The sequence below is a fragment of the Exophiala mesophila genome (assembly GCF_000836275.1).
Source record: "Exophiala mesophila strain CBS 40295 unplaced genomic scaffold supercont1.2, whole genome shotgun sequence".
In the NCBI taxonomy this organism is placed as follows: Eukaryota; Fungi; Ascomycota; class Eurotiomycetes; order Chaetothyriales; family Herpotrichiellaceae; genus Exophiala; species Exophiala mesophila.
Window position 1 is genome coordinate 2,612,035 of NW_015622505.1, and position 12,036 is coordinate 2,624,070.

The 12,036-nt window shown below is 49.5% G+C and overlaps 4 protein-coding genes across 8 annotated transcripts; 2 read left to right on the forward strand and 2 right to left on the reverse strand.

The window, feature by feature from the left end:
• The first annotated feature begins 1,878 nt into the window (after positions 1-1,878).
• Positions 1,879-4,206, forward strand: PV10_02752. 5 transcript variants are annotated; one of them, XM_016367103.1, is made up of 5 exons: positions 1,879-2,245; positions 2,297-2,422; positions 2,474-2,548; positions 2,599-3,448; positions 3,511-4,206. In XM_016367103.1, the coding sequence occupies exons 1-5, from the start codon at positions 2,132-2,134 to the stop codon at positions 3,759-3,761; spliced, it is 1,416 nt and encodes a 471-aa protein (XP_016226621.1). In that variant the 5' UTR covers positions 1,879-2,131; the 3' UTR covers positions 3,762-4,206. The 5 variants fall into 5 exon arrangements, with proteins under 5 accessions (XP_016226621.1, XP_016226623.1, XP_016226620.1 ...); XM_016367105.1 differs by having other exon boundaries at positions 1,879-2,422; XM_016367102.1 differs by having other exon boundaries at positions 2,297-2,548.
• On the reverse strand, positions 3,752-5,515 carry PV10_02753 (uncharacterized protein). The gene is made up of 2 exons (XM_016367107.1): positions 4,276-5,515; positions 3,752-4,229 (listed from the first exon to the last, which is right to left on the reverse strand). The coding sequence occupies exons 1-2, from the start codon at positions 5,388-5,390 to the stop codon at positions 4,124-4,126; spliced, it is 1,221 nt and encodes a 406-aa protein (XP_016226625.1). The 5' UTR covers positions 5,391-5,515; the 3' UTR covers positions 3,752-4,123.
• Positions 5,516-6,253: 738 nt separating this feature from the next.
• PV10_02754 (uncharacterized protein) lies at positions 6,254-7,070 on the forward strand (the record flags this gene model as incomplete). Its single annotated transcript, XM_016367108.1, has 3 exons — positions 6,254-6,431; positions 6,496-6,536; positions 6,759-7,070. 3 exons carry the CDS (start codon positions 6,254-6,256, stop codon positions 7,068-7,070), a joined length of 531 nt encoding a protein of 176 aa, XP_016226626.1.
• Positions 7,071-7,343: 273 nt separating this feature from the next.
• Positions 7,344-11,877, reverse strand: PV10_02755 (uncharacterized protein). The gene has a single exon (XM_016367109.1). The coding sequence runs from the start codon at positions 11,481-11,483 to the stop codon at positions 7,527-7,529; it is 3,957 nt and encodes a 1,318-aa protein (XP_016226627.1). The 5' UTR covers positions 11,484-11,877; the 3' UTR covers positions 7,344-7,526.
• Between the last annotated feature and the right edge of the window lie 159 nt (positions 11,878-12,036).

Sequence of the window (12,036 nt, forward strand, 5' to 3'; positions counted from 1 at the left end):
CACAAGGAAGCAGCCGCTTTCCGTGCTTGTTGTGCTTGATCGACAGGGCGCTAACAGAGGTGAAGGATCGACGCTTGAGTACCATTGCGGCCTGGTACTTTCTCCAGCACCATAGATTTATTATGGTACATCCATACATATATCATCGAGGCATTAGTCCTCCTCGCAGGTAGTATCGTCACCGCATTCTTATCAATATGTAGCCAATAAGGCGTTGCTGCAAGTATATATGTTGTCTCAAATATGGCAACCTCAACTAGTCATCTCATCGAGTAATCTATCAAGGACAACAATAGGCATTCATAGGAAGACAATCTTGTTCAATCATTCGAGTATCCATACAAAATGATATTCTTATGCCAATTTAACTCATCAGATCTAGGGAGACAGTTCGATTCAGTTAAATTGTGTCGACCGCTTCGTTCCATCGACTTGCTTCTCCCAGGGCTCCATATTCTTAAGCCAGTTCTCCATAGTAGGATGCGGAATCTGTCCGGGTTCAAAGAGACCTATTTTACCCATTCCCATGTCAGTCTTTGCAAATTTGGCGCCCAGCTCCCTCGAACTCCATCCAAGAATGCACAGATCAGATAGCACAGGGCAGTAGCCAGAAGATCTCAAGAGCTTAGCACGCACCGGCCTTCAAGAACGAGTTGTCTGGCATCTTCTCCGACTTTATCCATATGCCACAGCCACAATTGTCGCACCAAGCCCTCTCCATGGGAGTGCCACTATCGCTTTTCATGATATATGTTCTTGGGCTCGGGCTCGAGGTGTGGATGTCTTTCGTCTGGACGAAGAGATGTGCCGAATACCTATTTCTCATGACAAATCCTTTGTGGTCAATACAGCTCCAGAATATATTATGACCTAAGGGAATCACCATCTTACATTGACCCAGCCCATTTGCGACAATCAATGCAATCTACATGGTCTTTGTCAACTCGTGGCCTTTGACTCCGGGGAGTTTCTAGCCGACCTACGGCACAAGTTCATCTCGGTGGGTTTGGGGATGGTGTATACATGTTGGCCACAGAGGCATCTACCTGTAATGGAGGCTGCCATGGGTTTTCTCCAAAGGCCCAGGGAATGTATTGTTTCAAAAATGAAGAAAATGCATTGGGAGTAGAACACAAGACAGCGTGTTTCTCCTTCTCGCAGCTTGTGTTGTTTGAATTTCGATTCATGACGTAACCTTCGCACCATCTAGGAACAAGACCGGACAATACATGCTATTCTTAACGCGAGAGAAGTCTGTTCGAATAGAGCATAACCATCTCCAAGAGCGTTTCAAGTCTCCTTCCACTCTCAGTGGGGTCTGATTCGTAATGTCATGACTTTTGTTGGAATGTTCACTATTTAGTGTTCAATATCGCAAATAATACAGTTGAGAGAGAAAAAAGAAACAAGAAAATACTGGATCTCGGCGATGCGTCGGTCTGGCGTAATTGGCCAAAGAGGTCACTATATACATACGGAGTAGTTGAGCATCCGCACAAACAGTCTAGAACTTTGTGCATTGTTGTCCCAGCATCACCCACTCCAGTATGAGGCTGTGTCATACTTAGTGTTTGGCGCCATCAAAGTCTCGCGGAGCATTGCCCCTGACCGTATGCTTAATCCGTGGACAACCACAACAATCGAGCCATCGGCAATGAGGCACTGCCCGTGCGGCTCTGAAAACTCTGATTAATCCTAGATATCTCGATATCGAAGGTCTTTGGGGTATTTTAGAGTAGTATGGCTTGCAGATAAAGTATGACCTACGATCTGAACGTGGCTGAACATACCACTCCGGAGTCTGTGTGCTCGTGTCGCCCCTCTCGCTATTGAATACGCACGGCCCGTGTCTATGCAGAATTCGTCTGTGCTGAGGATTTAAACTCACGACTTTCCAGCTCAACAATCTCTCGCACTCTAGAATGCATTGGCCGGCAGTTCTTCTCATCTCAGCTAAAATCACATGCACCCCTGGCCTACGCCAGAAAAACATGGCTGACCATTCTATCGGTATCTGGTGACGTGAACCACTAGACCGACCCACCTATACTTATGTATAAGCCTTCCATGGCTGCTGTGTTGCGCCTCTTTTCGTCGATTCCAGTCGGATCTTGACCTATGCACCGCCAAAATGCCGGATGATCGTAGTATCCAGGCGTCCAGGTTGCAAGTCCTGATCGTCGGCGGCAGTCTAGGAGGCCTTGCGACTGCTATAGCCCTGAGGTCCCAAGGCCATGTTGTCACGGTTAGTACGACCTTGGAGCTGAGAGAGATGTGCTGACGGTTGAAACAACAGATATACGAGCAAGCCGGCTTCAACGACACTCGTGGCGCCGGTATCACACTTTTCCCAAATGCTTTATCTGCCCTTCGAGACCTAGACGTGGAGCTCAGTACCATTCGGGCCTCCAAAGTCAAACAGGTTAGCCCTCTGTCCTCGACCCCGAAGACTCTCTCTCACCCGGTGGTCCAGATCACTCGAACGAACCTCGATGAAGGCTGTGAGGCTCCGAAAACTGTCAACGTCAAGCTTGACGAAAGCAGTTGGGTAAGGTCTTCAGAGGAAGCTCCTCAGACACCTTGTTGACAATTGAATAGATGTGGCACAATGCCACATATCACGACATCCTAATCGCCCTGCGCCAGAAGCTCAACGATCCCAAATCACCTGGACCAAAAGCTGAAGTTCGGACGTGTGCACAAGTCGTCAAGGTTGACCCATCACATGGTGTCATATTCTTCGCAGATGGATCACAGGCACATGGTCACATAATCATCGGTGCTGATGGCGTGCATTCTGTCTGTCGACCATATATCCCTCAGGGCAATAATCAACGGTTTCGTATCCAGCGAGGGGTGTTCCGGGCGCTCATTCCCAGAGAGACACTTCTTGCTGACCCCAAAACATCCAAGTTCGTTGAGCAGTTGGGACACGCAATCTGCTACAACCTAGAGGAGAGAAGTTTACTGGTGTTCCCGGCATCCGAACACGAGAACATCTGTGTGAAATTGTTGTATGATGATCATAAAGGATTCAAAAGCCTCTGCAAAGACTGGAGAGAGCCGTCGAGCAGAACCAAAATGCTTCGGATCGCAGCTGGACTCCCGGAAGAATGCATCGCGCTTTTGGAAAAGATCGAGGCCCAGAACCTGCAAGATCAGCCTATATGGGACATGGACCCTCTCAGCAACTTTCATTCTCACCGTCTTGTACTGATGGGTGACGCTGCACACCCCATGCCCCCTTATTGCGGCCAGCGTGTTGCAATGGCTATTGAGGACGCCATCGCGCTGGGCACTGTACTAGACCCAGAGGTCAGATTGGAAGAATTGGAGGAGCGCTTCAAGCTTTATTCCACCACGCGCAGCACACGGGCCGCTGCGGTCCAGCAATTTGTCAGAGGGTTGAGTGAGTTGGACATGTGGGGTGGCACAAGCGGATTCGATGGTGAGTCAAACGCCGAAGAGCGCTTCTATCAGTCAGTATTGGAAATACTAACATGCCACTAGCCACTGCATTTCGAACATATATATTGGGACACAATGAGAGGGACCACATGACCCAGGCTCTGAGTTACTGGAAAATGCAAAAGTCACTGCAGCAAGATATCAGCAAGGTTGCGTCCAACGTCACCAAGCCAACTAACAGAACTCCGGACAATACTCCTCAACCTAAGATTGCACCTGTGCGGAGGAAGTCTTGGTTCTCAAAATTCTTGCCTTCAAAGCAGCGTCCTATTGTTGCACTTGTGGGAACATGATGACGAGGGGTTATTGTAAGATAGGTTATGGTTGATTTTGAGATCTTGAGGCTAGACTTCGAGCATGTATGATATGTTCTGTATTGGCCCAGGGAGATATGGCTTTGATTGAGGAAGGATATACTCTCGGCCTAATGGATGCGGCAAGGTGCATATTTTGTGCGTCGGTGTTCTAATGATGATAAAATTGATAGACCGTCGTTCCAATGGTCTTTGCTAGACCTGGCGGCATCCTCACTGGCCTCTTACTTTTGGTGAACATTGCGCAGGTATTGATCCCTACGAAGATAGGCTCCTAGCAGAGCTTGAGCAGAGCTTGCGCAGCTAGAAAGGGGGTCAGCAGCCACAACACAAGGTATTGGTCAGAGATACTCTTCAGGACTGGTATACTCGTCAGGACTGTGACTTATACCATCACGACACCTAGCAAAAATCATGGCTGTGGGTACGATTTTTGATGTATAGACACTTGTCGATGTCAGCAGTAAATTGTAACAGATCGTGATCACCTCACCTGTCATGTCCGATGAAACTCATCATTTCGACCGAGCTTCCCAGTTCTTTTGCTGACTGACGAACACATTCAACCATTGACTCGTCGAAAAATTCTGCCGGAGAATTCCAAACTGGTAGCATTTCGAATTTTGTACGCGTCTCGGCTTGGATTTTCTCAAAGGATTGGCGGAGCGATGCCTCCAGATCATCCATATCTGCGTCTGATGGAGCCCGTAGATCAAGACTCAGTTCTGCCTTTCCAGCAATAGTATTCATACTTTGAGGGTCTGATTTGATTGTGGAGACTGTAGCCCGTATTCCCCTGTCGGTTGCCTCCTGGTGGACTAGGATAACAACCTTGGCGGCTGCTAGGATGGCATCGCATCTCTTCTCCATGGGCGTCCCTCCAGTGTGCTGCGCTCGACCCGAAACTACCAAACGAAACCAGCGAACGGACTGAGCACCCTTAACGACGCCGACAGGCTGAATTTCCTTTTCCAGGATTGTGCCTTGTTCAATATGAACCTCGAAGTGAGCCGACAGAGGGTTTTGCTCACTCGAGCAAGGGACTTTCCCCATGTACCCAATTCTTTCAAGCTCCTGGGCCATGGAAACACCCTCCACACTCTCGCGTGAGTGACCATGGTCCAGGGTGTACTGGCCGGCCCAGACACCAGAACCCAGCATGGCGGGAGGAAATCGAGCACCTTCTTCATTGGTCCAGTTGATTATCGCCAGCGGAGCATACGTTGTGATGCCTGCTTCATCGATAACGCGCAAGACTTCTAATGCACAATGAACTCCGAGAATGCCATCATACCGACCCCCAGTTGGCTGTGTGTCCAGGTGAGAGCCTAATCCGATTGGGGGGAGGTCGTTGTTCTGGCCAGGTCGGATGGCAAAGATATTGCCCATGGTGTCGACTTTATGTGAGCATCCATGTTTGGCGGTTTCTGCGATGAACCAGTCGCGCACGGCTTTATCGTCATCGTTGCCAGATAGACGGTTCATACCACCATCATCAGTAGCACCCCACTGGCATGAGTACTGCAGGGCATCATTAAATCTTGAAGGGTTTATTTTCAAAGACTTGTACTCGGGTCCCAGCTGGTTCAGGGTGCCGACGTCACCCATGGTGTGTTTCAAGATAAAATCTATGCGATTAGCAGAGGTTTCGCGACCCGGAGAAAGTCATGTTGAGTCCTGTTGTCTTGATATATTCTAGTCGCACACCTCGGTAATGCCAGGGAGGCTCTCTCGGCGTGCCCAAACGGAGAAGACCGCGAGAGCAGACGTGATGTCATCTTGGTCGATTGGACATCTAGAGGAGTGCTTACAGAATATCAGAAGCATCGAAGAGCAACAACATTTGATGTTCTCAAGGTTAAGGGCAAGAGAAGACAGAAACTATTCTAGATGCACAATTTTTGATGGGTAGTTGGCGGGTCGTGCCTTCTGTGACAACCCTCGCTCAACATCCTTCCTTTTACGCGTTTTTCTCGGTTGTGCCTTCCGTATTCCACAATACGATCTAAGTGCTACCTGCCTCAGATCTCAACTCACACTCACGATTTCAGAGGTCCTCAAATCCACCTATGCCGTCACAGCAAGATCTTCACTTTTAAACCGAACAAGCAGACCAAACTTCCACTTTGGGAAATCTGCCTGTGTTACAATCGAGGACCGTCGCCAGAGCCACCTATTTCATTTTAGGAGGGTAGATCAGATGCAGATCCTCTCCTTCAGACTTTATCCTGAGGGAATGGCAGGTTCAGCTCATACAGGCAAAGGCCATACAAGCGTGGACTAGGCCCTGAACGGACAACTCTTCTTTTCTCTTCACCTCTGGACTTCGTTTTGATTGAGCATGCAGAGATGTGGAAATGCGTAGACTTATTCCAAAGACTCCGTAGCATGAGCCATAGTCAATAATCTTCAGTCTTCTTCCGGTCCGAGGGCTGAAAACTCGGGTGAAAGCATTGCTTGAATTGGAAGCCATGCTAGGAGACCGTGCCAAGACTTCAATGGCCGCGACAAACATGCCAAGCCCATCTTGTCAAACTCCAACTGCGGATCTCGACCTCATGCTTGTCTTTGTGTCGACAACTTCATCAATTCGGTGTCATCCAGAAGCTCTGCTGTACAGCACCACCCCAGACAGGAGGAGACAAGATGGTATGAACTCTCGCCGAAACGCTATGCGACTCTTCCAGAAACAGTTTGACTAACACAGAAACAGGTCTTCATCCTGGGAGTCAACTTTCCCGAACACCGATTTGTGTGGGTAAGTTTTCACCTCTCTGTGATTGACATGCGCCTGCGGGAACTGCCAGCAGCTGAAAGAGACCATAAACTCTGTCGCGCGACGTCTTTGCGCAGCATGGTCATCTACACACGAACATGACCGCCTGCGACCTCCGCCGACGCCGCGTTGACCGTCACATGACAAACGTTCGATGGGAATGAACACCTGATGGCTGACACTCTGTCTCTTTCATATAGCGGTCCCTCGAATCTTTTTTCGGCATCGGACCCGCGACGCGAGCGCGGATTATGTCGCGACTACATCTACACCACACCATGAAGGTCGGCGAATTATCACAGACACAATCCCTGGACTTGACGGCCCATCTGGACAGTTTGAAACTCGAAAACGCCCTGCGCCGCCAGATTCAGCAGGATATCACCCGCCTCAGAGAGACCGGCACATACAGAGGAAGGAGACATGCCATGAACTTGCCTGTCCGCGGCCAGAATACCAGAAGTCAGATCAAGAATGCTCAACGGTTGAATCGGGCTGAGAGATATCACTGATGGAATGGAGATTGTTTGGCGGCTTGTATTGCCTTGCCAATGGGGATGATCATGGATATGGATAGCCCATGACGGTGGTGACGAAGTGGAAGAGATGAGAAGACAGGTACAATGACCTATCCAGAGTCTGCGCTTGCTCTTCTCTGTACGAACAGTTGTGGTTCTGCATGGCATATGGCGTTGAGAAATACTGCAGGGTCAAGTCCTGTCCTAGGGGTTATAAAAGTGAAGATGTAATTCTTCAAATTGCAAATCAGAAAGATAGACAAGAAGTCATCTTATTGAATTCCATTATAAATCTACCCAAGTCCAGCTCCTCGTCTATACAGGTCATCTATATTTTTCATGTCGCCAGTTTCCGTACTTTATGTAACACCAGTTTCAACTCTCAAACTCTCTGCCATCAAACTCCTCGCTATTTCCCGCTATACGCTCAATTAAACCTCTCCAATATATTCACAAATTTGTCGTCACAGTCATGCTGTTGCTATGTACTAGCAGCGTCGGGGGGAGGCCTCCAACAAGCACTTCCAAATCACTGACGTAGCTCAGACTGTCCGCCTCGCTACGGTATGTACCTTCATTTGGCGCCGGCAACGTCGTAAATATCACCGCCGTGTCGTCGCTGTTCTGCGATATCAATTCATTGAGGATGAGATGCTGCGCTCGGCTGGGCAGGTCATTGAACGACAACTGAACGGCTGCAGCACTAGGAAAGCCCGAGGCTGGTTTGGACGTACTCGCGCTGCCGTTGTTCTCGTCCGCCTTCCTCTGGTAAATGGATCGACCAGGTTCCGCGGGAGTTTCTTCTACTCCTTGTCTTTTGGGATGTGGCTCGTCGACAAACATAATAGATGGACCAGCACCTTCTTCCCCAACCATGTCTGTGGGTGGAACAGGGGACGAGGTAAAGTTCGGGGGCGTCGCGGTAAGCTTAGTCGATCCAAGAACGCTGATGCTGTCGTTGGGTGAGCGATCCTTGGATGACAGAGATGAACTACCTTCTCCATTCAGGCTCCTTCCTCTCGATTGTTGGTGGCGTGCTTCGTCCAAGATGTCTTCATCAAACACAATTGCATCCTCTGATTCCCTTAGGTCAGCGCGACTATTTTCCAAGGAAGCCTGCTTCAGTTTACGGAGAGATCGTCTTGAGCTTTGTCGACTACTCTTCTTGGACGAGGACTTGGTTCGGTGAGGAGACTTGAGTCCAGATGACAATGTCTCCCCTTCGTCATCCGACAAATTATAGTCTCCTTCAGATTCGTCTTCCGTATCTGTCCTTTCCGAGTCACTTGGATGGGATGCATGTCGACTTAACATATCATCGTCCAAGCGTGAGGTACGCATAGTAAGGCTGATTCCAAGACTCGACAGGTTACCAAAGGACGATCTCTTCTTCGGATGGGTCAAGATTCTTCGAAGTCCATGCCAACGCATTGCCGAATTCTCCCTTCTGCTAGAAAACGAGCTGGGCCAGGCAACGTCTTCCATGGCTGAGATCGCGTCGGCCGAACCAACGTCTCCAGAATCTCTGATTTTTCCGCGAACAATTTGGAGCTCCCGCCACCATAGCTCGTCCTCCAAAACCTTGTTACACTGATCTTGGGACTCATCGTCAACGTCTCGTCCGTTCACAATCAAGTTGTAAGCTTTGATGTCTCCACACGCCAGCCAGAAAACCATCACTGTAGCCTCTATGCGGAGGTTCTGCAATAGCGAAGTGACACGGGTTCTCTCTTCCTCAACGTCAGACTCGTACTCGACAAAGACGGCCACGCGGAGCTTGTATGACTTTTTCCAAGAATTTACTGTATTGAGAATACAGCCCAATTGGAGGATCAATGTGTAGGTATCAAAGTTGGTGGTGTGCAGATTCCGCGCTTCACCATCAGATTCAGCTGCAAGTTCAGCAGACATCTGGATAGGCCACAGGTCGATGAACTTTTTGGTATTGCCTTCCTTGGCATTGGGAAGCTCAAGATCACTGAAGCCAGCCGCAATTGCGACATTGGTCTGCAGTTTTAGTATCATATCTTCGAGTACCATAACGTAGCTCTGGATATCGGTACGTTTTTCAATGTAGCAGGTGTCTGTGGGTAATTCGCCTCTGAGTTGGCTTCTGCTTGTTCGCCGACGCTTCAAATTTCCATGCTTGCGTTCAGGGGGAGGACTTGGGACATCCACCAGCGGTTGCTCGGACCGGAATTGTTGAATATTGTAGAATCCAAAGATGACAATATTTGGACGCATACTTCCCAAGCCAGCAGACAGGAAGATGTTCCTAGCGCCCCATTCTATGGATGGTGATATAGCAACGTTGACAAATGCCTTTATCTTTGAGAAGTCAATGTACTTGTTCCAGGCAGCCTGCTGACGCCGCGCTTCTGGCACAGAAGCCCCAAAGTTCTGGGTGACAAGAACATGGCCAATGATAAACAAGGCGCCTTTCTTCAGAGAATTGCAGAATTGGATCAGCTTGTATCCTCGCCTAGGGTCATTGACAAAGAGTAGGATTTGGGGTCGCCAGAATTTGACATGTTCCCCCTTCAGTCTCAGGAGATATTTCCGGACTTGATGATAGATGAGAACTTCTGAAATGGACCCCCACGGTTTGGGTTGAGTCGTGTAATGGATTAGGATGATCAGGACGAGCAGAATGCAGACTGAACCTGAGGCAGAGAGTCCGTCGACGAAGAACATGCTCCCAGCACTCAATACCGCTCCCAGCGCGGCAGTCCACCAATTAAAGTAGTGAAAAGATGGTCTAAAATTGGGAGCGGAGCCAATCTTGAGCAAGAAGGTGGCCACATTAAGTGCAAAAAAGGTCATAAGGTATGTCATGGTGATAAGGGAGGCGATCCGATTGATGTCCAAGAACAAGGTGACCTGAGTGACGAAAAATGTAAACAAAATGGCATATACAGGGTCGTCAGAGTTTTTAGTTCCCTGCCCAAAAATGGAGAGTCCCGGTAGTATGCTGTCTCTAGCGATGGCCTGAAGTTGTTTGGCAGGCCCAATGATACCCATGAGAACTGAGAAGAAGGTAGTTGAGATCTCGCCCGCCAGGATCAAGACTCCAGATATGTTGGTGTCTTGCACGACGTTGACGTTTCTGTAGAAAGATTCTCGGGTGATACTAGACCCCAGAGCCAGTATGACCAAGGAGTAAGAGAGGAACGTTAGCCCTAGGCCACCCAAGGTCCCACGCGGGATCGCAGTACTCGGATTCTTCAAATCTCCCGACATACTCGCACCAGCCAGGATACCTCCAGTAGCGGGAAACAAAATACCGAAAAGATCCTGATAGGTTTCACGGCCCGAGACTTGACTGCCTGCTGCTCCCTTGGTGAAATGGGGAAGAAGGTTTCCCCGCAATGTGTCGAGGCTCAAGCCTGTGAATTGAGTGAATTGCTTTGAAGTTTCAAACGGCTTTTGGACGAGGGCCGAAAGAGGGACGCTGAAAGTGGAGACAAGGAGGACGAAGAGGAGGGCGTTACTCGCGCGGGCAAAGATGGCGCTTCCGGCAAGACAGACGGAGACGCAGGCTACGACAACAGTAGTGCTCCAGAGATATTGCCACCACTGGCCCTCGGGAAGTTTGTTGGCCCAGTTCCCTGATTCAGCGCCAAAGTTGTAGTTCAAGCAATCAATCAGGCCGACGGCGTTCATGCCCGTGTTGAAGACGAAGCCCAAGTAAGAAACAATTCCGATGGCACCGCCAAACTCTGGGCCCAAGGAACGAGAGATCAGATAATATGCGCCTCCGCCTCTCACTGTGCCGTTTGAAGCGATTGCAGAAATAGACATGGTCGTGATCAGATTGATGGTGTATGCTGCGGCCAACATAGCCAACATAGCAATCACTCCGCTCTGGCCAAGAATGAAACCGAAGCGGATGAACATGAGAATACTGAGGACATTGAGACTGACGGGTACAAAGACCCCCGAGAATGTGTTGAGCTTGTCAGTTCCGCCGACGGGGCGTGGGAAAGCACCGACCCTGGGCATCTGTATCTTCTCCCCTTTGTCCGAGATACCTGGCGGAGGTTTCAGAGCATCTTCTGGAGTATGCATGAAGTCGGCACGTAATGTGGATGAATCGTTGATTCTATCTCCAGTCCCGGGATTGTCAAACGTGCCGTAGGCAGCAGAGTCGGAGGCATGGTCCGGGGAATGCTTGATAGCGCTCGAATTCGCTGATCTTGCGGTGGTGGGACGAGAAGTGGCTTGCCCATGGTCGTCTGCCGCGGCATAGGACTGCGGGTCGTCTATAGAATAATTTGCAGGAAAGGAAGATCGTCTTAGAAGCTGAGCAGCCTCGTCAGTGGCGGTCCGCGTGAGAAAGGTCGGACGACTTCTGGTGAGAGTGCCACGACCCAGATTTGGCCAGTTCTTGGCTCCATTGCCGGTCATTGCACTCGAATGCAGAGCGTGTTTCTCTGACCCATAGCCTGTTGTATGTGCCTGGATATAACGGTATCACAGAGGTGGGCGCAGTAGAAGTGTGATGTTGACACAACAATCAAAGATCAAGGGATGAAGTGACAAAAGTGATGTTCTTTCCTGGTCAGGTGCAGAGGCTGACTGTGGCGCGGCAAGAGCAACAGCCACTTGAGTCTTATCGCGAAGGAAGGAGCTACCACGGGGGTAAACCAGAACTAGTGCTTCTTACAAGAGCTGTGTGATCGGCCGTAGAAGAATTTCCAGTGGAAGTGGCAGTAGAATTAAGACGACGTGGACAGGATCTGAGCTTCTAGGTGTCCAAGTGTGGCGAGAAGAAAACCATTACGAGAGAAGAAGAAACCAGATCCATAACGGTGAGTTACGGAGTAGTCGAGAAATGTTGGCGAGGCGTTTGAAAATTCTTGGTTGAGTTTTAGTTTCTACGGAGTAGTGAGGCTGCATTAGCTGATCAGGTCTCTAAGTCAGCCTTTGCCCCCCGGAGAACGCCGGTTGGGCCTGGAAA